The following is a 24,396-nucleotide window of genomic DNA, read 5'->3' as shown; positions in this document are numbered from 1 at the left end:
GGGAGGTGCGGGGCCGCTGCCTCCATCCCCCTCCCGGTGCTGCCGGGGCCGGGGGGTGGCGGCGGTGTCGCCCCGCTGAGGTGAGGGCTGAGGCGGGAAGAGGGGGTGGCCGCCCGCGGGGCCGGGGTGGCCGGCGTGAGGGTAGGGGTGTGCAGGTGAGTGGGGGCTGTGGGCTCTGTGGTGGCTTCTCCAGGGTGCTGCCATGCCGCAGTTAAGGTCGGGGAAGGTGGTGGCTGGTGGCGAGGTGGCACAGAGGGTGGCCGCCAGGCTGAGCGCTGTGGGTGCAGGGGTAGGGGGTGAGCCCAGGGAGGTGTTGGTAGGCAAGAAGAGCTCTCGCCTGGCACTAAAGAGAGGAGCTGAGCAATCCTCACCATCATCTGCACACCCTGCTATGCTGGATGGAGTTTGCCCTGAGCGGCGTGCTCTTCTGTTGCCCATGCAGAAGGAGCAAGTCGAGAGCTGCCAGAGACTCCCTGGTAAGAAAAAGCAGGGGATCCAGTGCAGGGTGGCATCGCCAAGCGAGAAGGGTGTCACCGTGCAGGTACCCCACACAGCCGTATGCGAAAATCAGGTGGCAGGAACCTGCTGGGAAAAGACTGGAAGCAGAAGGACAGGACGGGGTCAACAGCCATTTCTCTCACAAATTACCCTGCAGAAGAAAGTCCCAGCAGAGACCGGTAGCCCAGAAGGGCTGAACCTCTCAGGTTTCTCAGAGGGTTTGAGGAGCCCAGGAAAAAAATGCAAACGTTCCTATATGGAACTGAAATTGCAGATCCCAACCTCGGAGGAGGAGCTTGACAGCACAGAGAGTATTATCCCCTGTTTGCCAGAAGCAGAGGTGCTGCAGCCTAGGAACAGCGCATGTAGTACTGGAATTAAAGGCATTGGCTCCTTAATGATACTGAAACTGCAAATCCCAGATCTTAAAAAGAGTTTGGGGAACGAGGAATCGTCCTTGTCTGAACCACAACCTTGGGAAGTGGTAGATAACCCAGGGAAGATGAATCGGTGTTCTTTAAAAGGTTCAGAAAAGCCCAAGGAACAAGGAAATAAATGCTTGAGAAAGAAAAGCAGTACATCTTTGGGGAAATCAAAACTACAAGAACCAAGAAAGAGAGGTGGATCTGCCTTGGTAGAACTCCATACAAAGTGTCTGGAGTCCAAGAAGAGGGCTGTGAGTCTGAAGAAGAGGGACTCGCTGCATGTACAGGGTGTAAGTGGTCAAGAACAGCCAACAGCCAGAGGAAAGCTGCACAAGCGTTGCATGATAGAGCAGCAGCAGAGCTCAGACGCTCAGAAAGGAGCAGATAGCCTGGGGGAAAGTGGTAAGCATTTGTGGAAATATAGGTGGAGAATCTGGGCTTCCAGGACGAGGGCATGGTGCGGCACTAAGACCTCGTTAGAAAGTGAAAAATCAGATTTATTTATTTTTTTTTCCTGTGGGTAAGTGTATGTGTGGGGCAATGTCCTGCAGGCAGGAAGGGGTGGTCTGTGGCCTATCTCAACGTGGCCGTCAGCATGTGGCTGGTAACTTGGCTCTTACCTCGCTGCTTCTTGGGCTAGGGACTTTACAGAACTATGAATACCAGTCTTGGAAGAAATTTTTAGGAAGAGGAGAGGCTTTTGTTGAAGTAGAAAAGCAGTTCTGTAGCACAAAGGAGAGGAGACCACATAAACTGGTTGGGGGCAGAAGAGGAAGAGAGAAGGGGTATCAGCAGCAGGCCCTGAGTAAGAATTTATTTTATTTGTTTTCTCCTCCAACATAGTGTACGTGTTTACATGTAGAAGGTAAGGCACAAGCAGGAAGAGGCAGTAGTTTCAGCAAAGCTAAAATAAAAGATAGTGAATTCTGCAATTTTATATTATTTGATTATTTTCAAATGTGTATCATGCAGTCATTAGTGCTTGCCTGTGTGTAATGCTGGGTTTTGTTGTCAGAACTTTCTGCTTTTTTAGTCACTGTTCTCTGCAAAGTCCTAAAAGATGCCGAAACAAAGATTTCATTTTGGTGTATGAAGAGAATATTGTATCAAATGAACAATTTTGAAGGAGGATTTTTAAAGAATTCTCATTATCTTCAATGCAGTTGTCTGTAAGGCATTCTTTTTACTTCCAAAATGAGTATATTTAAATGACAAATACTTGCTGCAGGTTATTAATGAATATTTCATCTAGATAACAATTCCTGAAAAATTTGAGATACTAAAATTATGTTTGACTTTGAAAACTGAGGTCTTATAAAACCAAATTTTACCAGTACTTTCTCAAGTTCATTCTCCATATGAAATGTTCACATGTACAGTTTACATAATCTGTGTGTGCTCTCAAATAAAAAGTAGCATTTTAGAAAAATGCAAGTCTTGGAATTTTCCAGGATTTAATTGGACAATATATCAGAAATAAATTATTGCATTGTTATAAACAAGCTTTCCTATTATGGAGAATGTACTATGTAAACAGAAGTTCTTAAGGCTGATGGTGCAAATAACCTCGGTGTTTCCTTGCCAAACTTGCTCTAATTGGTTTCTGCCTGTTTTAAATACACAACTTCCAATAACCCTGTGACATCTTCAGGTTCTGTTCCTTTTTTTTTATATACATTTTCTGAAGACCAGACAATTTGGTACTCTCACGTCTGCTAATAGTGCTCATTAAAAATGAAAAAATAATATTCGGTGAATTGTAATAAATGTTAAGGCTTATACAGTGTCATGTGCTTTGCTAGCCTTGAATGTTTTTGTCCTCTTTATAAAATAACGCATTAGGGTGTTTTTTTCCCTTAGTGTATTCTTTAATGAGACTACTTTGTTTTTAAGCAGCCAAGAAAAAATGGAAAAAAAATGAGCAAGACTCAGGTACACAGGCTGTGAAGAGTTGTAAGGCAAATCTAACTAAGTCAGAAGATCCCAATGAGAAGGAACCTCGCTACTCTGAATCTCCTGCAGCTGTTGCTTTAGGTGGGACTCAAAACAAGAGTTTTCTTTGTCATCCTGAAGCAAAAAGGTCTGTTACACAGCTTAAAAAAAGGAAAGCCAGAATTGATCATATCGCGTGCATATCGAGTGTAACTGCAGCAGAAAAAGTGATAAATAAATCTGCAGAACGTGTTGCTGACCATTGCAGAAACACCCGAAAGCATTGCAACAGCTTGCTCTGCATAACAAGAAAGAATCCAGTTGTGAGATTAGAGGCTTGTAGTTACATCAATACATTTGTAAAATCTTTTCTTGGTGGAACTGTCAGCACTTTTGATTTAAGTAGATTCTTCCATTTAGCCCAGCGTAAGAGAAAAGCTGCTTGTCGTGACAGTACAGTAGAACAGAGTGAAGTGAATCGCAGCACTAACACAATGCAAAAAGAAAGCTCACCCATAAAAAGTAGTTCGTTGTTGAATGAAGAAGTAAAACCTCAACATAAAGAAGGGCATCTTCCATGCCGTCAGAGCCGAGGCAGTAAGTTTTTGAGTGAAAAAAAAATGAATGTTGGTAGAAAGCGTGCAAAAAAGATGAAAATCAGTGAGATGTCAGCCGTGCAGAATGTTTTCACAAATATGCCTGATGAATGCACCAAGTGTGAATTAAAGGCAGACGTTGCCACGTCAGGCTCCTCTGCTGTCTTAGGACAAAACCATAAAGAAATGACTCTGTCAGATTCGTGGGATTGTACAGCAGATCTTCATACAGGAAACAATACTCGTGAAGCACAAGAGGCGTCAGTACAGAGCAAGAACTGTACCAAATCACTTGCATTTGAAGGTGGCTTGAAGAAGACATCCAGGCTCTCTGTAGTAGCAAAAGGAGAAGCTTCAAGCTGTGAGGCAGCACAGCAGCACTCTGCTACTTCAGGTAGTCTGAGGGCACTAACTCAAGCCCCTGGTGTTTCTAATTGTCTCAAAAGCATGACAGATGGAAAAGTGAATAAAGCTAATAAGAAACTGCGTCAGTTTACCTGTCAAAGAACACTGCCTATGACTGGTAAAAATGTTTGGCCTCGTGAATCTTGCGCAAGGACTTCTGAATGGGTTCCCAAAAATCACTGGTCCATCTCAGAAGGAAACAGACTTCTAAGTCCAGTCTTTGAGGGATCCTCTGATCCAAGCAGCGTCAAAGCTGTAGGAAACAGTGCCGTGACAGAAAATTCGAGGCAGTTGGATTTGTGTACATCACTGGCAGAAGTTAAGGAATGTGCAGATGAAGCAGTAGACCTAAATGCCAAATGCCCGACTTCGGTTGAAACCCCAGAATCCTCTTCTATGGATATCGATGAGAGTTGTGGAATGAGCAATGAAAATGTGGAATCACCAGTTGATACGGTTAGAAGTGCTCTGGCTTTTAACCCTGATGATATGCAAGAAGTTAAAGCGACCTTAAATTTTCCAGCAAAACCAAAAAATAAAAACAAAGGAGCTGTAACAAAGAGAAGCCCGTGTGTGACAGTCCAGAATAATCCATCTAGAAGTAACAAAAGCAGAATAAACTTCAGCCCTAAGGCACCGGTTGTGAACCAGGCGCTTCCTGACGTAAAACTAGTGAAAGCATTGAACACCAGAAACCTGACAAATTTCAAAATTCCCTTACGCAGAAACAAACCTGAATCCAGGAAATGGGAATGTGTCAGTTCATCAGGAAGAAAAGCCTGTAGCCCACTAGAGCTCCTTGACAGCGCTAGTGGTTCACAAAGGCAGAAAACAGATGAGGAGACTTCGGTAAATCCTGAGCAGCAGTCCCTTCCTGTGGTTAGTGATGCTACATCTACAGCTTCCATGAAGAAAAATGCTGGTAAGGTCAACAGGAAGGACTTGCATCACGATGGCTCTGAAACCCTTTCAAAGGAGATGCCCCCGCTCCCTGAACACGCCTCCTCATACCCGTGTCCTGCTCCTGAGAGGCAGCAGGAGTCATCTCCATGTGGCTTCAGTGCTACTGACTGTGGGTGGAAGCCGAATTTTCCAGAGCATTCAGGGAATGCAGTTGACCTTCCTGCTGCCTTAGAAATACGTGATGGTGACAAATCAGGAGTGAATCATTCACAGCCCAAAAGTGATTTTTTTCCAGATGTTCTGGAAGCTTACAAAGAAGATGTTCTTGTCATTGATGTGATTCAGGACGACCCTGATCTTTTTGGAGCCAGTGAGGAAGAAGAGCTTGCACTCACAGCCTGTGACAATTGGCCCGCGAAGGCATCCTGTGGTAGCATCTTCATTAAAGAAGAGAAGCAGAATCTTAAGCCTGAGTGTGCTGTGATTTCAGAAAATAGAGGTTCAGTAAATGCTAATTTTAGGTACGCTTATCATTCTTTTTGATGACAGTAATCCCAATTACTTTGATCTCCTATCAGTATACTTTGGTTGCAGTTGTAGGTTTCCTTAGAGAATTCGGCTAATGTTTGGGCTGGCTTTAGGGTTAGAAGTTTGAGGTATGGTAGGGTTCTGAGTGCAGATAAACTGTGCTCTGGTTTCCTTGTAAGAACAAGGATAAACCCTGAATGGAAGGAAAACCTAGTCCTCAAGAATTTGTCTCAATGATGTGAAATACAAAAGTATAAGGAAAGCTAATTATTAAGAGTAATATTCTTAGTAAATAACAGTATTTTTAATTATCTGGCTTAAGCAGTATCCCTTTGAGGGCAGTTTTTTAGTGTAAAGTGGTACGATACTTACAAATACTCCTTGCTTTCCAGGTGTAGCTTATACTTTTGCTGTCTGTGTTTGAGTTAGTGGCTGTCTCTGCAGCAGCCCTCCATTGTCTTTCTCCTTCCCCACTTCTCTTCTACCCCTGGACATGTGAATAGTCTTCAGATCTGTAATTTGGCTAACACGTTTGGGATGTTTATAAGCCTGCATCTTCATTCAGCAGAAGCCTAGTATACATTATCAGGCATTTATTTTTTTTTCTGGGTTTTGAGGTGATAATAAAAGTCACTTTAAAGTAGCCACAAGCTTTTATAAAACAAGCAGTATTCTCTTGTGGAATAGATGAATTCGTCTACTCACCAGTCCATTTTCTTTTCTCGAGGCTCTGATAACTCTGTTTGATAAATGACTTTTGAGTTTGAATTTTTTATCTTAGAAAACCAAAGTTTAGAAGGCAATTGTATGAGATTTTGTTTCTTCTGAAGATAAGTTTGTTGTTGTTGTTTTTAATTGGATGGTGTTTGATTTTCTTCCTTGGCACCTTATGGGTTGTTTTATGTTACCTTTATTAAAAAAAATTATTATTATTATTTTCAAAGTTGCACCATCTTACAACAACATTCATTTTTTGACTCTTTGCTTCCCTTTATCCTTCCCTTCTTTATCCTTCCCTTCTTCCCTTTTTTTTTATTCCCTTCTTTATCCTTCCCTTTCATTAAACTTGTGCGAAAGTGGAAGGGAATCTTCTTCAATGTGCTAAGCGGGTTTTAGACATGAGAATATATTTAAAAAAAAAAAAATAGAATAATACTTTTTACTAAAACAAAACAAAACAAAACCTGAAGAACAAAGACCTTCTGAGCCCTTTACTACTGTAACCAACATGTGAGTGCGAAGTTTGCTATTTGTACAGTACTATCTGAAGGTCTGTTGGGTCTTGTAATTAGTTCACAGGGAGGATAAATACTCCCCTTACTTAGTAATGACATTGAGTTGGAGTAACATTATTAAACCATTAGATGAAGACTGACCTTGAGTTCTGTTTATACTGTACTACATATTTTAAAACAAAATGCTGTTTTTGTTCATGGTCTCTCCTTAGAAATATCCTGGTATTGTATATATTTAATTGTTTGGCTTTTTATTTTATGCATACTCGATTTTGCTTTGCAGCAACATCAGTTTGGAAAGCTGCTTCCATCTGTCCGCATAGAGCAGTGAGTCAGAACTGCACTGTTGTCAGCCATCTCGAGCTCGTGTAAATTCTAGTATATGCATGTTTTGCTTCGTGTTTGGTTAATACTAACCATTACACTCTAGAAAAATATAATCGAAATGCTTTTAACTAGAACTTGATGCCTGCAGGTGGTGGCTGTTGCTGACTTTTCTCTACCTATATCAGAACATTGCTCTGATTTCCCTTCAGACTGATGATGGGCAGATGATAAGAGAAAGGATCTGGATCTTTGCTAAAATTGTTTCACTGCGTGCGTGCATGGGGATGGACTTCGGTAGATTAATTTTTGTATGATGGTGTTTCTCTCTGTTGTTGATACAGAACAGGGAGAGCTGGATGTCTGCTAGCAGCAAATTATTCTGAAAGCACATAGCTAGTTTGTTAAAGCTTTTCAAATCATGCTGAGTGTTACTTAGGAGTTTAATAATATTAAAATTGCAACTGGAAAGGACGCCATTGGTGCATTAACTTGTGCTCTTCCTCCAAACACAAAAATCTGAGATCTAGCAGCTCAGAGCCAGAAGATTTGGTGGCTATCTTTGAAAGAGCATCAGCAGCCATTCTTGTCCTGAAGACACTCATGCATTTTATTTTTTTCCTTTCAAATAAGATCTATAAACTTTATTCCCTTTTCAAATGTGAAATAGCAAACTGAACAGCACTCTGGTTCACGTAACATGTTCTGTAAAGAGAGGTTTGTTTAAACTTGATCATCAACAGCATACAAGAGCATCCTGCATTCACTACTCAAAAAAATTCTGACGTGATCAGTCTGTTTCCATTTCTGAACTCAAACATGCATTGACTTCTGCAGGTTCTGTCAGTGCTCCTAGATTTGTCAGGCTGGTGAGCAGAAGCCAAGTGTTGTAATAAACGTAGCTTTCTGTAGATGTTTGAGGCACCTTCTTTGCAAGAACTTGAAAAGTGGTTCTCATAAATATTTCAGCCTACACAGCAGAATCTGGTAAGGATTTGGAAATGGCATTTGACCTGAACGTGAAGATTGCAGTCTCTTGATGATGTTATATATTTTCCATTTAAAAAAAAAAACTGTATGAAGATGACAGCTTTCTGGAAAAGTCTGCACTGCGATTTTACAACAACAAAAAAAAGTCAATTGTAGGCAAAATCACTCAAGCTCTTCATTTCATAGAAATGTATGGTCATGTGGGAAAGAGATGAAATAAGCCTGCCGAGAGCTTCTAGTAAAAATCCATCTTATCTCTGCAGACTTGCTCTAACTTGATTAAACTCTGTTTTGTGGTATTTCTTGTAGACCTGCATAGGTGCCTGTGCCTGCATATCGGGTAGTTCAAAGTTAACACATGCTGGGAAGCTTTCGTTTCCATTAGGTTCTTGCAAATTCCCATTGTTCCATTTTTCTGGGTAGCTTGTTGCTGTTACACTTGGTCTCATTCACCGGGTATAAGCTTCCAAAATCTGCGATGACGACTTTGTTGTTTTATTTATTCTGTATATGATTTTTAATTTATTTTTACCTTCTGCGCTTTTTAAGGAGAAATACACAATATTTTTCTAACTTAGCTTTAAATAGGTGAACTAAGTAACTTTCTGTGAACCTTTTTCTTATTGTCTTTGGGATTCATCGTTATGAAAAGTGTCTTGAATGTGAAATTGCTATAAATCACATTTTATAGATACTTACAAATTGGTTTATTAGCCCAGTATTTCCATAAGTTGCTGTATAGAGAAGATTCCCTTTTTCCCTGCTTTAAGCAAAGGGGAAATGAGATGATGGGCTTTTACTAGAAAATTTGGATTTAGAAATGTTTTTACTTAACACGTCTAGGTGTATGTCTGTAGGAATGGACACATAGTCAAAAGAGATTTAAGAACACTCTAATGAGGGTAGCGTATTGGAAGTAAGGATTCTGTCTGTAGCTAAAAGTATTACTGAGAACTTTAATTTTACACAGCTGGTTAGATGAATTCTCTTTTTGCAAGATGGAGATCTTAAATGTACTTTTTGTTCAAAACAGAGACCTTACCGTAAAGGAATCTGGGATGTTGAATCATGCTGGAAATTCACAGGATTTGGCAATAAAAGGTAAGCGTCTTAGGAAGGAACCACAAAGATGTTCAGTGGGAAAATCTGGGATTTGTGCTTTCCACATAAAATGAGAACTTGTCAGTAATAATGTTTTACTGTAACAGTGATTTATTTCCTAATTATGTAAAGTGCATGTCTTTTGAGATGGTACAAACCTTTTACAGGGAACATGTCTTTCCCTGTAGTTCTTGTCTGTTGATAGTACTGTCTTTTTTCTGTCTTTTTCTTTTTTCTGTCCTTTTTTTCTTTTCTGTCTTTTGACATCTCTGGCACTTCGGGAAAGGAACTCTATTCGTTGATGAGACAATAGTAAGACATTGAGTGTTTTTATATTAACGTGTTAACGTTCGTGTAGGAAGAGTGAGTGGTTTGGGCAGAAGTAGCGTCTTGGAGAAAAAGGATTGAATTTCCCTATGGGAATAGTGAGCATTTGTGGGAGAAAAGGTTTCAAGCTTCAATGATTACAAGGCAAAATAGTAGTTAATGGGGGTGTAAGAGTTCAGATACCAAGACTGCTGAGGTGCAGGAGGGAGCAAGTGTACAGCTAAGCCTCTTGTTATGTAAAGAGAAAGGGCCAGATGATAGAGCATGGCACCTGCAGTACTGACATGTCTGGAAAACCTGGAAGCCAGTCCTGTACTCTTTGGTAACTTCTACTTTGAATAATCTGTTTGTTGTTTTACAGCATATTCTAACGGAATTCGAAGTCTTTGGGTCTTCTTGTGGGGCTTAGAATAAAGAAAAAGGTTTAAGCAGCTCGTTCTTCACAGGCCTGAGTAACTTGGGATCCAGTCACGCACTTAACTTAGCACATGCGTGTTGATCTGTCCGTGATGACTCTTGACTATAACCTTTTAAAAAGATAAATGACCTGATGATGATAAAGACACCGGTGATTCTGTCACACGATGAAATAGTGAATTTCTTTCCTTTTATTGTGCTTAAAGAACCGCTTCAGAGAGCTGCAGTGAGGTGGCCTCTTCATTTCCTGTGGCACTTACAAAAGGTGCTGAAATTCCCTTGCACTGAATTCTTATCAAGTTCACTGTATCACAGGAATTTGATTTTTTTCAGAGCTGTCTGTATTTACTGCTGAGTTCCATCATGTCATTATGATAAACTTCGCCTCTTCTCCAGCAGAGACTTAAGTCTTTATTTGAATAGCAAATTAACATACATATCTTCGGCTGTGTTTTAATAATAAATCCTAACTGAATTTATTTTTAAAATATTGAATTCAATGTGATATAAATAAACCTGTTACACTGTTCTACAGGGACTACTGCAGAACATACAGCTTGGTTGGAATTTTAATTGCAGATTCAGTTTAATGTTTACTTGAAAGGGTTTGTGCTTTAAAGTGAAATAATTTTACATGTAAATTCTGCATTTCGGAAGTCCTACAAGTTCTTAAATGTCATAGGTTGTAAGTCTTTGTAATATCTAGGAAATAAAAGTTTTGTTGTCTTGTAGTATGGGAAATATAAAGTAATGTGTTTGTACGTTTTCAGCTACAGATATTAAAACCCATAATTCATCCAGTAGAAACAGTCCTTTGCGAGGTGTTACAGAGGGCTCTTTTGAAGATGGGCAACTGAGAAAGCAAGATGGATTTCTAAAGAGTTTTGAAATTAATGAAAAGGTACCGAGAAATCATTCTTTCTGTCACTGAGCAGTTTAAGAAATGGTAATCCATGTATTTGGATAGTTTTCATTGCTAATTTTTAAATTCCTGAATTTAAGAGATATTACATCAGGAGTTTTACAATTACTGCATGCTGTTGACATTTTAAGTTTTGCTTGATGGAACTCGTTTTTTTTTTTTGTTTTTAACATGACATCAATAATTTATCTTCAAATTTGAAGTGAAACAAGATGCTGTCATCTCAGTTGTTAAGGTAATTCTGGTTTACCGGTTGTATGAAAAATACTGTTTCAATGGACACATGCGAGCACCACTGTGCATATGTAATGTTTTTAGATAACATACTTAGTAAAAGCAGGTGTCAAGTATTTCTCACCGCACAGCCTCAAAAGGAAAGGATGGCGTTTGAACCCTGGGGAGCTGCACAGCCATCCTGCCTCTAAGGAGAAGCATTGTGTGACTGATTACTTGGGCAGAAGTGCCACGACAGTACCATACTGATTTCCTTGCAGTTCTGAGGGAATGTTAAGCAATTTTCATGCTCAGCGACTTTATTTGACCTTTATGCTCTCTCACCTCCTTCCTCAAGATAATAAGTCTAGGTATTTTAAGAGTTGCTGAAGTTTTATGCTATTTGATAATGGATTGGAATTTGTATTTCACTGCCACTCAGATGTAGGTGCTGATAGTGCCTACTGTTTTCCATTACATCTGGAGTGGATAATGATTTTAACAGGGTAAGTTAAACTACTAAGTTCAGATGGCTAAAAATTGGTAAGTGCAATTACGAGGTAATCGAACAGTAAGGAATGGGTTTCCCTGGCAAAAACGATTTTTAAAAGCAGAATTGAAGCATTTCCTTCAGCAGTGGAATTGGTGCTCCTAGCACATGATTCATAAAGTGAACAGCACTCTTTTGTCCCTAGTGTGTTAGAGAGGATGAAAGGGTCTGTCAAATTGTGTAGGTTGCTGGAGGAGCAGTACTTGCTGCAGTATTGCCAGGCCAATCCCCAGATGGGCTACTTCATGGTGTTGTGGCTTTATAAAATCAGTGTCCTAATATGTGTGCTCTTCTGTGCCGTGTTGGACAACAATAAATATCTCCAGCTAATCTCACCCAAACCTCAATCTTAACCAAAGTTAAGCCATAAAGTACATTTTAAATATCTTCACAGTTCAGGTTTGAAGATGGAGTGGCTGCTCTTAAACCAGAGGAAAAAGGTGAAGCAGAAAAAAGGTAAATATACTGTGTCCTTCAGGTAACCTTCACGTAACCCAGTCACTTTGCAAATGAAAGGTGATGTTTTTGCCAAAACACCACTGGCATTTTAATTCTTTTTTTTTTCTACTATGACATTAAAAAAAAAGTGTCAAATAGCATAATTCGTAGTGCTATGTACAAGAATATTACAGCCATATTACAGCAGTAGCCTAACAGACAACAGTTGGTATTTTGTCTTCTGACTTGTGACTAAATATAGCCACTTTGTGCCAGTGTCTCACCTGTGTTGGCATCTCTATATAAATACAATGCAAGATAGATTTCCAGCCACAATAGCATTTACTAGAACATAAAAGAAACTCTCAGCTTTCTTTTCTGCCTCTTGGGACTTTATAAATTCATGAGACCATTTAAAGATTTCACTCAAATTTAGACGGACAAATATTTGAGCAGCAGTGAAAAAAGGCGCTTAAAAACATGGCAGGTGGAGTTAAGCATGTGCTCAACTGCTACGCTGGCTTCAAGCTGTGCTTACTTTGTTTATTGTACTTACAACTTGAAGCGTCAAAGTCATATGCTTCCATTCAACATCAGCCCAAAAATGAAGCAGAAGACAACTTTGTAGAAAAAATAAACCGAACTCATGGAATACTCAGGTAAATAAGAGAGAAAGTGATTCACAGACATTCAGAGTCATTTTCACAATAGTCAAGAAAGTTTAGCTGGCATAGAAGAACTGTTTTTTTCCAGTACCAGTCACATTCCTGTGACAGACTCGAAGTGTACCAGAAGTACATTATACCCAGAATATTACGTCTTTTCTTTTATCGGCTAGAAGCTTCAAGCTCTTCCTCCTGTTAAAATATTTTAGATTTACTATATGCCATAAATGGCTCTTTATGCTACAGAAAAAAAATAGATTATGCTGGATAAAAATATTTGTGCAAGTTGTAGCACATTAATCCATCTCTTTCCTTAACAGAGCAGTAGAGCTGAGATAAACTTCCTTAGTTGCAACACAGCACTCTGTGCTTACTCCAATCCTTCATTTGGAGCAAAACTCTTCTCTAGTCTTACTCAAAAATGTCAGTATTGCAAAGTTTCACCTAGGAGAAGACACGGTTACTGTCCCTTTTTAGCAAATTCTGCCTCTAGTGATGATGTCAGTTAAAAAAAGAATTTGATTGTTCAGCTACATAGTTCAGCGTTCTTGACTGAATTGTGCAGTTTGACGTCTAGATTAAAAAGCAATCTGAGATTGTTATCCTGAAGGTAGGCTGCTATGAAAATCCTGTTGTAACACATCTGAGGCTGGTGTGGTGAAGAAGCATAAAAAATTTTTTACATGATAACTTGAAAATTCTGGGCGATGAGATCCACAGATTTTTTTATATTTTTTTTTTCCTCTGAGGACTAATGCAATATATTGACTGGAATAAAAGTGAAGATTGATATTAATGAATTTGGTCTTATTCTATGGAATTTATTCTTCTCTGCATTAACACTTTTGCTTCAGACTGTATTAAAAACAGTGTGAAGTTTCAAAAAGGTTTGTATTATCCTTGCTATAAGAAGTAATAAATAGCTAGAACATGCCTCTCATAGGGGATAGCAAGACTATTGCTTTCTCCAAACAGCAAGTGTGCTGAAATGTTGTTCATGCTGAACCTAGATTCTTAACTGAAGGGAAGATCTGGTAAAAGGGGATTTAATATAATACCCCCTTAATAAAGTTGTTGGGACTGCTAGCCATTTAAATATACAGTGAGTTTTTAAGCGTTGCTTTAATTTTTGCAGAAATTCTCATCTTTTAAATACTTAATCCGTCTTTATAGGTGTTTAATATATGAGAGAAGCGCGTGTTTAATTTGGCTAACCAAACGTTTGTTTTTTAACACTTAACAGTGACTGTAAATACACAGACCTTATGAACTGTGAGCTGCTCTCAAGATCTCCATTGGATGACCCGAAAATAGATGTCCTCAATGAAAGTACAGTGCTGAAACCCAGGAAGAATGGTATCGTATGCTGTATTAGTGAACCCTCCAGAATTAATTTTTGTAGTCGTGTTATCTGCCTATAAAGTCATAAGGATTTTCTCCAATTTCAGAAGTCATTGGCCGAAATTTGTTTTATTTTTATACATGGAAGCAAAAATAAACACGCTCATGTAAAAGGTTAGGGTTTTGTTTGTTTAGGTTTGTTTTCTTGATTCTTGTTTTGGATTTTTTAGCAGATTCCTATTAGGTTGGATGAAATATCAGTCATTTTATCTTGTTATTTATAGTTCTCAAATACTTTACTGGTACAATAATGTCTGTATTCTTAGTATTTTGACAGCTTGTGTTTTTAGCAAATAATTTATTTTTCTTTATTTGTGGTCGGAGAATGTGACAACAGGTTTTCTTGATTGATTGTTATCTGTCAGCAATGCTTGGCAAAGGAATTTGCCCACCTTGCCGAAGATCAGAAATTTCTTGTGTATGCCAACTCAAACGTTTCTGAAGCATTTGCTAAAGTGCATCAAGGAAATGATCTAGATTTAATAAGCAGCACCTCATTTTGACCTGGTATATTTCACAACTGGGACAGGTACCGCTGAAGGGTTTCTGCTACCGGAGAAATCATAATGTAATGGAACCATACTCATAGTTTCTGTATCTTTTTCCCTGCACATGAGAACTCTGATGTTTAGCCTTACATAAATGCATAGTTTTATTTGGCAGACGAGATAGAGAAAAACCAGGACTTGATTACTTATGGATAGATAGGCATTCTGTTCCTTTGCAACAGCTGTTTTGGGAATTGATGTTTTTAGAATGATTGGTTAATGTGGATGTTTATAAATGCGGATTTTCTGAATTGAGATCAGTGGCAGACGTTCTTGCTTAATTTCAGATTACACTGCCAGTCAGAGTTTGTAGAACAATTTTATCATCACATCACTTAACAGTATGTTTAGGAAGTGCAAGAAACATAAATGCTATAAAAGCAGCTGTGAAATATGTCTCCAGACTACAGTGGTTTAAAATTGCTCATGTTTTTGGCCTTAAAAGTGTACTCATATTCTGAAGAGTTCTTGTAAACCTTCCTTGGTATCAGTTGAAATGGTTACCAAAGCAAGAGCTTCTGTGCTGGGAAAGAGTAAAACAGCCCTTTTCTCCCCCAGAAAAGTGCAGGCAGGATCAAGCTGTTTCACTTCCTAGTGCCTGCTCCCCTATGAACTTGGCATACGGTAGCAGGGAGAGTACAAACTGTTGTTGAAAGGACCTGGCCAGAAACTCTAGGCTGTGGGGACAGCAAGAATCTAGAGGAAAGACTTCTGAGCTGAAGTTCACCGTGGCATTTTTCTGCAGCTGCTGGCTGTTTTCTCAGTCTTGTTTCTGTCACTAAATCTGTCCCTTCCTAAATTTACTGAATTCCCCATCATCTCTGCACAGAATCGTGCAGCCATGACAGTACTTAACATTTGCATGTTTAATTGATCCATTTCTACTTCCCATCCTGTGATGGCCCTATCTGCTTAGAATGACATACCAATGAAGAGCCTAGTGCAAATCTCTACTAGAACGTGCCTCTTTATTGGATATTCTTTATTTAAACTGTAGTTTTTCAGAAAGCACTAAGCACCCTGCCTTTTGAATACCCAGTTCTTTCAAGATGCCAGATGGGCACCGTAGAAAGCAAGGCATTCAAAAGCTTTTACTTCTCTTTATATGTGAAGTTTAAGAAATTGAACTCTTATCCTCTATTAACATTATTCATTCTTCAGAAAAAGAAATCTCCATTATCGGCAGTAATTAAAGATCTAAACCCAAGTTTCATGTTTAAGAAACCAATAACTTCCATTGGGCTTGAGCTTGATATTGCACTGCTTGAAACATACAACTTATGAAAGGTTTTATTTCATTTCAGAAAGATAGTTTAAACTTTTTGTTAGTGATGTGGCAGTGCAAAGATTACTGGTAAAGTCTTTTTTTTTTTTCCTTTTAAAATTAAAACTTCTGGATATTTTCATTCCATTTCTTTTCTCATCTCTGTAAGTTAGATAAGAAACTTTGCATAACGTTGTGAAGTTTAATTGTGAATGTTTGCAATTAGGTCCTTACTCTTGAAGTTTGGTTAAAGTCTCAGTTTTAGGATAACTAAGAAAAGTACAAGTTCCATTACTGGTTTTAAATTGTATTAATCAAATTTTCATTAATCATTGCCATGACTTGACAGATTTCTAAATATAAGGAAAAATAAGATAAATGAGAATGGTTTCAGTATGGTTCACTTTATTACATGATCCATTTATTGTCTTCATCCTAATTTTTAGATTGTACATTTTCAGGAAAAGACCTTTCACTGCCATTGCAAAACAATGGAGATTCTGAGCCATGGATGACAGACAGAAATGCAAAAGTGAGTTGCAGAATCTGTAGTGATTTCAGATACTTCGGCACTAAATTTATTAGGGATATCGAGACAATTCTCCACAGGTCCAGTAAGAAATTACAAACCTGTTAGATATGTTTCTACTCCTCTAAAAACGTTAAAAATGAGTAAATACAATTTCTGAGAGCAAAACCAGTGATTTGTTCACACTAGAGATCTGCTGATTTCTGTTTCCAGCTTAAACAAAAATGAAAAATGCTTTTTGTTTTACTGTTTTTGTAGAAGTGAAAAGCAGACAAAGTTTTGTATGTTTAGGAGAAACTGCATTATCCATTATGCTGGGCACTGAAAAGGGTAAAGGAATCTGACCCGCCCAGAATTATCATCTTGTTATCCAGAGCCATGCAGTGCAGTAGTTTTTCATCTTTCTTCTTCTAATACTTTGATATTTTGAAATTCTTTAAACAAAACAAAAACAAAAACAAACAAACAAACGCATGCTTTCAAAAATATTTGTTGGTTTCTTTCTGCTTGTTTTAATTTTATTTCTAGGCTTCTCATTCAGTCCAGCAGATCCTGGAGATGATTGATTTGCCCCGTAAATATTGCAGATATTATTTCATGAGTTTGCGTGGCTGTGAAAGGGCAAAATGTTGGTTTCGGCACGTTCCTGAACAAAGACATGAAAAGGTAAAGAGATTTATTGAAGAAAGAAGCAGATTGTAAATGTGAACACTTTTTTAAGCCAAACAACATCTCCTGTGTTCATTTATATATTGAGAGAGAGTAAATGTCAAAGATTGATGGATCAAAAGATGTTCATCTTTTGAAGTTCATTTAAAAATATGCTAGAATTGTGAACTTGCAGACTTTTTGAGTGCAGACATCAACAAAAGAGCAAGAATTAGGCCATACCAATGAGGACTGGTAGAATGGGAAGGTTCTGAGACATTTCCATGCCAAGCATCAGAGCCCCGTAAGCAAACACAAACTTTGTATAAGTTCTTAAACTCAGAAGCCATATATGATATATAACTTTCTGCAAGTTTTGTGGAACAGGTGCATGTCTATTTAAAGATGCTGTGATCTCCTCCAATGGAGCAGAAATTCCCGTATTTGCAGGCAATATTACTTTGCTGGTGGCGAGCAAAGTAAATGTGTTTTCAAACCCCCTAACAAAAAAATTCTACTTCCAAGAACTGTGCAAGGCAAGCTCATTGTGCTGTCATGTAATAAGATTTTGGCATTAGCTGAGACTTTGGCGGTTATGTAAGTCACTTAGTAGGAAATAAAACATTAAAACAACAAAGACAAATGCCTAAACTTGTCCTCATCAGGTCATACAAGATAATTTGTTACGAGTTAGAATTTTATCATTAGTGTTTTTTACCTTAAGTAAGAAATTACAAAATAAGCATGTAAAAATAATTTGATGTGTGTTTTTAATCAAACCTGATAGAGGCAAATAATATTAAAAATATTAAATTAATAAATAAATGTACTGTGTCAGAACTTTAAAAATAAGTCCCTGTAATTTGGTGTTTTCTTGATGTTGTTTCCTTCCTTTTTATGTTTTGAAAAAAGCTGCCTTTTTTTCTGATGTTCTGCAACCTCTTTGAAAGTTTATATGACAGCTTAAAAATACTAAGATCATTTGAAAATAATTCTTTATGGTATGTTTTCCTTTTGCCTCAGTTGTGAAATGTTTTTGGCAGGCTGTAGTGAATATCAGTGATTTCCAGCTAGTTTGTGTGAATTACCATGGTTTGTAAAGCTTCTTTTTACCTATATACATTGCAAAACGATAATTTTTGTGCTAAGCTATTAAAATCCTTTCCATATGATTTTATTTATGGTGTAGCACCCCAGCACAAGTACAGTTCTGCCCACCTAACGTAGCCTAACTTTGGTGGTAGTCTGGAAGCATATTTTCATTTTGTTTTGTTTTTGCTTTTTTTTTTTTTTTTTTTTTTTTGAACATTGTAGAATGATAATAGGCTGTACACCTCATGGTGGCACCAAAGTACATAAATGGAAGACAGGTACAGCAGCAACAAAGAAGTCATCTGCTCAGTTTTAGGGCAAAAATAAATCTCTTCAGGAACTGTTAAGCAGACCAGCAGTCCACTTGTTCAGTATTAAGTTTCCAATGATGATTGTTAGCAGAATTTTTGAAGAGAATTATCTTTCTGCAAAATGGAGCTTCCTTCATTTTCATCAGGTAACGTGTTGATGCCTGATGGCCTAACCCACTGCGATTTAATACTCTTCACAGTTGTGATTAGTCACACAGCAAAGCAGTGATCTAATTCATGAAAACATTGTTTGTTTTGAAAATCAGCATAGTCTTGTGCTCAGCACCTTCTGCAAGTTACCAGTTTTATTTATTTAAAGAAAGTTGACTGTAGTTTCACACAGTGAAATCTCTTTTATATTAGGCAAAGTAAACAAGACTATTAAGACTGTTTTAATACTCCCCAGAGATAAGGTCATGGTTTTAACTAGGTTTAGACATCAGTTAGCCTTCCAAGAATAGCTGTCTATCAGAGAGTTTACAGCTTGGCTCATCCTGTCCATTCAGCAGTTACAGGAAATAAGGCTGAAAAATCCCAATCACTTAATATTTAAAAGGTCATACAAAACTAAATAATTTATTGATTCAGATGTCTGATAAATCTAAAGGGTTTTGGAGCATCGTTCGGCACTGAATGATGATATTCTTTTGCTGAGGTTTTCATACGTCTCTCTGGACCATCAGTGTCTCTGCAGCTCTAACAGCATCAGGAGTTGCAGGCATTTTCAGAAAGCTAAATGGGGTTGCTGTCTTCAAAATAAAAAAAATAAAAGGTTCTGTGTTTGTCCAAGAGCATCTCACTCCAATTTAAAATTTTGTTAGTAAAAAGGAATGCTTTTGACATTTAAATTAGAATGGCAAAAATAGTTAGTCGATAGTGCTGGTTTGGTGTGATTGGAGTGGCAGTATTGTCATCAGTTAGGGGTGGTTTTTATGCAGAAATGCAAAACCAGTTGATTAAAATAATGACTTCTTAGTACATGGAAGTATCTCCTCTTGTATCAGGTGTCTTGTTCTGCAGTATAGATATGTTCTCTGTTACCACTTACTGAAAGACAAAAAAAAAGCTATGTTATTTGGAGGAGAAAATGTTCCCAGCATCCTTCTTTTCAACTTATTTTCCTAGTAGCTTGAACTTCCTTCTTAAATTTTATTGCCTTTGGTTGCAAAAAAGGGATTAAGCATTTGCCTCCAAGGACAACAGATGCATATCACATCCTGATGAGATACCTTAATTTGACAGTTGAGATTTTTTGCTGTATGTATCTTTTAGTCCCCTGTGGTGACCGAGGATTTGTGTCACCAAGATACAGAGGACAACAGATAATTTTGTGGTGGTCAGCTTCAGCCACATGTAGTATGAAATGTGCATCTTACAGGTGCTAGTATCCTGTGAGAAAAGAACCTCTTGTAAAAACGATCCTGGTTTTGATCTCACTGCATAAAGGGCTGCAGCATGAAGTTTTCCCTCTTAATAAACATCAGAGCGCACACGGAGAGATGCTGAAAGATTTCATGAATTTTGGTGATTGTTCTTGTAATTTAAGCACCTCTGTGTTACTATAGTAAAACTGTTTGACTGGGCAGCCAGCTGCTTTTAGAATATAAGTGGCCATTTTGTTACATTTCTTATTAAATTGTCATACCAAGTGATTTCTGGAATCAGCTGGTGGGTGACAGAACAGTGTGATCTGTGCTGCTTTTTTTTAGTGTGTTTTTGTCTCTTCCTAGTTTCATGCACCTTCATTTGAAATCTATTACGATTAACTCAAAGGTTAGAGATTCTCACAGTTTACGTGGTTTATAGATTCAGTTTTAACTTTAAATTTAAACAATTAAATCAACTGAAGCCTCCTAGAAGCTGTAACTGAAGCACACAGTTCACTCCTTTTATGCATGTAGTGTAACACGTCCCATGATTAAATCCTACTACAACTGGATTTTCCAAGCAATTTCACTAATAGTTGGAACAGTCAGAGCTCCAGATGCAATCTTGGCTTTTTTTGGCAGTCAGTCCAAAGGAGGAGGAAAACAGATTCCTAAAGAAAGCAAACTAATTTACATACTGTAAGCATGTGCTAAAGTTTGTTTTGGAAATGCCCTCAGCCACCTGGGATTTTGGATTTGGATTAAAAGAGTTAACCCCTTGCAAGAGTGACAGCACACACATAGCAAAGATCAAACATTCGACGTGATTTTCCACAAGGGGTGGCTTAGGCCACAGTTCAACAACAGTGTGATGCTGTTTGGAAATAAAAATAATAACCTTTATAATCAGTGTATTTAAATGTACAATTTTAGTGTTGTTTGCCTTGGGGATCTGAAAAGGTTAATAGTCTTTAAAGAAAGATGTCTTGGCCACAAGCCAGTGCTTTCATGGTAATTCATTCACTGTAACAGACTCAATGAGTGGATCCTGTCTAATCTTGAAGTTTCATTTAAAAATAAACCCAATTCAATTCTGCAATAACACATCTACGGTCGGGGGGGGATTGTGTCCCTTCATTGTTTGTTATTTCACAAAATAGTATTAGATGTAAGACCCATTTTAAATCGTTTTGCAGAGAGACTGTAAATTTTTCAGAAGTGACAAAGGGGATGCGAAAGGTTCTTGTTTATGTGTTGTTCTTTTTTTTCCTAACTTGGAATTTTAAGATTTAATCTGCGTAGTTTTTACTTTTCATCTGCAGAGCTATAGCAGAATGTGTATCACAAAGCTGAGGTGAATGTATTTTTAAAGCAGCTTAAGACATTGATTGCTGAAACATTTTTGTCTTAGTGTTAGCAACTTCAGTTCTCGATGATTTTATGACTTACTACTTGGTGCATTTGTGTAATTTTTATCATGTTTTCCCTTTCACCTCTTTGCTGTTCTGTTTGTTTAGTGTGCCACACTTTTGCTAATTCCAAGTATTTTCAAAATCCTTTTTTCATTTGCTACAAATGTACACACATGTGCATACAGCTGTGATTCCAGCAGCTCCTCTCCCAAACATTTCATGTATGTTATTTTCTATTTGATTTACTGTCCTTTGATGCTGCCTTTGCCTTCAGACCCAATTACCTTCTTATAGCTTATGTTGGTACGTATGGGTCAAATAGAAGCAATGTAAAGATTGTTTCCTTATACAACTCATGTTTGTGGGTAGTTTGTTTGGCATAAACTGAGGTAATGTTTTACTTTTTTTTTTCTCTTTCTCTAGATTTGCATTGCAATACTTAAGACATACATTAGTATCAACGAATCAGGTCTTCTAAAACGTGCAGGTATGATAAGTATCTTTTTATCTATATCTGATATTTAGCTTATTTAAAACAAGTAGACTTTGGAGAAAAATAGATGACTTCCAACAATGAATAAAGTTCTTATTTAGTAGGAATCCATGTGCTTTTCATATATCAGTTTCCCATTGAGGATGTGTGTTTAGATAGTCAGTTATCTCAGGAGGTTGTTAAAAATCTTACTTCCCTAGAAAATGATCTAGACTTTAGAATAGATATTGGGGCAAGAGGAAAGGTTTAACAGGACCAAGATTTTGTTAAGGCAGTTTTGAACTAAATACTGATTACTGAATACTGACTAAATACTACATATCCAAAAACTTTAGAATTAAGCTCTTTAAAGGAAGTGCTGTTACAGCATCCAAACAGCTTTAATTTAGTCCTTTCACACTGCTATATATGCAGACAATTAAAATGAACACATTTTAGAGACCAGAGTTGATATAAATCCATGGGAGCCTATGAGTTGAGTCATAAAGGGCTAAATTTTAGTCTGGACAGTCATTCTCTTTTTACCTACGTTTTTGAAAGCTTACTAGGATGTAGTACAGTATGAACAGGGGATCCTGTTGCACCCTGTGTAATAATGTTGCCTTACTTAAATACTGAGTACTGAAATGCAGGTAACACATGTGCTACCACATCTAACCTGTTTTTTGTGCATTCTTGTGCTGCACTAAACTAGCCAAGCTTTCCTGAAACCTTCAGCTCAGCTCAATGATATGAGGTATTTCAGAACAGTCAGTCTTGGTTTAGTAACGTTAACGTTGCATTCAAACTTTCCTTTTACCTATTTTTCCCCATATCCTAGTCCCATAATATTCTGGATAATTAAGAGTTGTTACACTGCTTTTAAAATTTAAGGTAATAACCTGTCTAGAAAGCATCAATGCCCCCAAAGTGAAATTATTTTAATTGCTTTTTCAGTCCAAATATTTGTCAGGTATTACAGAGAAGTTACTCCTGGTGAAGATTTTGCTTTTCAAGTGCTGAACGATCTTCTCATTTGTTTGCTCAAGAACTGTTTGTTGCAAGAAGTGTTTCAGATACTGCGGGTAGCTGTACAGATTAATACACTGGTAGGTCACCTTGAAATATTTTGAACATTTTTGATCCATAGTTTCTCAGTTTTGGGGGGCAATACCATTTGTAGTAATAAGTTTGTTTTTACTTCGGTACTTAATTCTTGCAGAAAAAAAAATGTAAGCTCCTATTTTAAAAACTCAAACCTTTCTAGTTGAACAAAGTCATAAAACTAATTGTGCTTTTTTTGTCTAAATTATAGCCGGCTGTGGATGTTCTGCTGAAAGTTTTCGAGCACGTGGCTTCTTTGAATATAAGAAATGCTGTGCCTACATTAATCAGTACCTTTCGTAAGGTATGAGTTTGATTGTACTACTATTTAAAGGAATTTCTGAAAATAGCTTGCCTGTTTTAAAATGCAAGGTAGTTCTTAAATATTTTTTCAATGGTATTTTGTAAAAGTTAAATTGTGGCTAGCTGAATATTTGATATGGGTTTTTGACTGAGATTCGATGTGACGTGTATTTCACTGATGCTTGCCTGTGGATATACACGATGACAATTCTTGCATGCTTACTTTTCTTCCCCCTGTTTGATATTACAGCTCATTGACGCTGGTATGTTTCTTGAGTTTGAACATTTTAATTACATTACTAAACTCCTTCAACAACTGCAAGTTTCCAGCCAGGAAATAAATGTTGTTTTGAATATAAAATCCAGGTATGCCTTTAAGAAGCTATTTCTATAATTATATCTGTCTAGTTCCTTTTTCAGGTTCTATTTCATAAATTTATGTAAAAACGTAAAAGGTGACTAGAAAGTATAAATTTAGGAGTTTGGAGGAAAATACAACCATATTGTGTCTAATTGTATTTTCAAATGCTGTCAATTTGCCATGCTTCAAAGATCAAGGATCATTACTTAAACCTTAGGTTCAGGCTGCCATTCTGATTAGCCTTTTGAATATTGTCATAGTACAGTTTGATGGGTTGCTGTTCCCAACTATTTGGAGAAATTTGTACAAGTGCAGTCAAATTAGAAATGTAATTATTTAATGCATATTTTAGGCCAGCATAAGCAAGCAGCACTTCTGCAATAAAAATCATGTAGGCAGTAAAATTGTTAGTTATAATCTGAAGTAGTCTTCTAGTTTCATTTACTGTGCATCTTAAACATATGTGCCTCCACAAGACAAGTGTCAAGGAGGGTGATTTGATTTTTTTTTTAGTACCACTAGTTTATGCTGGACAAAATGTGAAATCAGAGCCCAAACCTCTTCCAAAACTGTTGATGTTCCCCATCTCTTGCCCGACTTTTTTTTGTTTAAATTTTCTGCATCATACATGCACGCACAAGTTGAGAAACTAAATTTGTGGTTCATAAAGGAAGGTTTGATTCTTAAGGGAAACCAAACATGCAGCAGGCATCTACTTTGTAAAACCAAGCCATCACTGTTTCAAGGAAAAGCACTCCAGAAATTGTTTGCTGCTTTTCATACTTTTCCCATACAATACCTTTCAACTATGGATTTGAGTGTTTTATACGTGCAGTTTACCACCTGTGTTAGAGGTGATTTCACTTTTCAGACCAGGAATCGCATTCCACAAAGGAATGACCCTTTCCAAGTTGCCTCAGTATGTATTGTGTTTTCAGCACAAACTGAGAAAGAGTTTGTATCTGGGAAGTCTGAGCAGCTTTACCACTTCAACTATGTGTGCTAGCTCATTCATGTGTAGGTGAAGTGTATCTACATGATAGCATCACACTGGGTAGGTGGATTCACTATTCCAGTGGCAGCATCAGAACAAACCATTACATTCTGAGGTATTT

General features: G+C 37.7%; 1 protein-coding gene across 1 annotated transcript in view; it reads left to right on the top strand.

Moving 5' to 3' along the window:
• Positions 1–754: 754 nt before the first annotated feature.
• TOPAZ1 (testis and ovary specific PAZ domain containing 1) overlaps positions 755–24,396 on the top strand; it is a 34,818-nt gene continuing 11,176 nt past the window's right edge. The window contains exons 1-9 of the mRNA XM_032180692.1: positions 755–1,325; positions 3,276–5,280; positions 13,713–13,825; positions 16,144–16,214; positions 16,740–16,877; positions 21,465–21,528; positions 22,471–22,622; positions 22,829–22,921; positions 23,171–23,286. Of these exons, the coding sequence (XP_032036583.1) occupies positions 755–1,325; positions 3,276–5,280; positions 13,713–13,825; positions 16,144–16,214; positions 16,740–16,877; positions 21,465–21,528; positions 22,471–22,622; positions 22,829–22,921; positions 23,171–23,286 (3,323 nt within the window). The remainder of the gene's footprint in view (positions 1,326–3,275; positions 5,281–13,712; positions 13,826–16,143; positions 16,215–16,739; positions 16,878–21,464; positions 21,529–22,470; positions 22,623–22,828; positions 22,922–23,170; positions 23,287–24,396) is intronic.

The sequence above is a fragment of the Aythya fuligula genome, chromosome 2 (genome assembly GCF_009819795.1).
Source record: "Aythya fuligula isolate bAytFul2 chromosome 2, bAytFul2.pri, whole genome shotgun sequence".
In the NCBI taxonomy this organism is placed as follows: Eukaryota; Metazoa; Chordata; class Aves; order Anseriformes; family Anatidae; genus Aythya; species Aythya fuligula.
The sequence above is the reverse complement of the archived record's forward strand: the minus strand, read 5'-3'. Positions and strand labels throughout refer to the sequence as shown.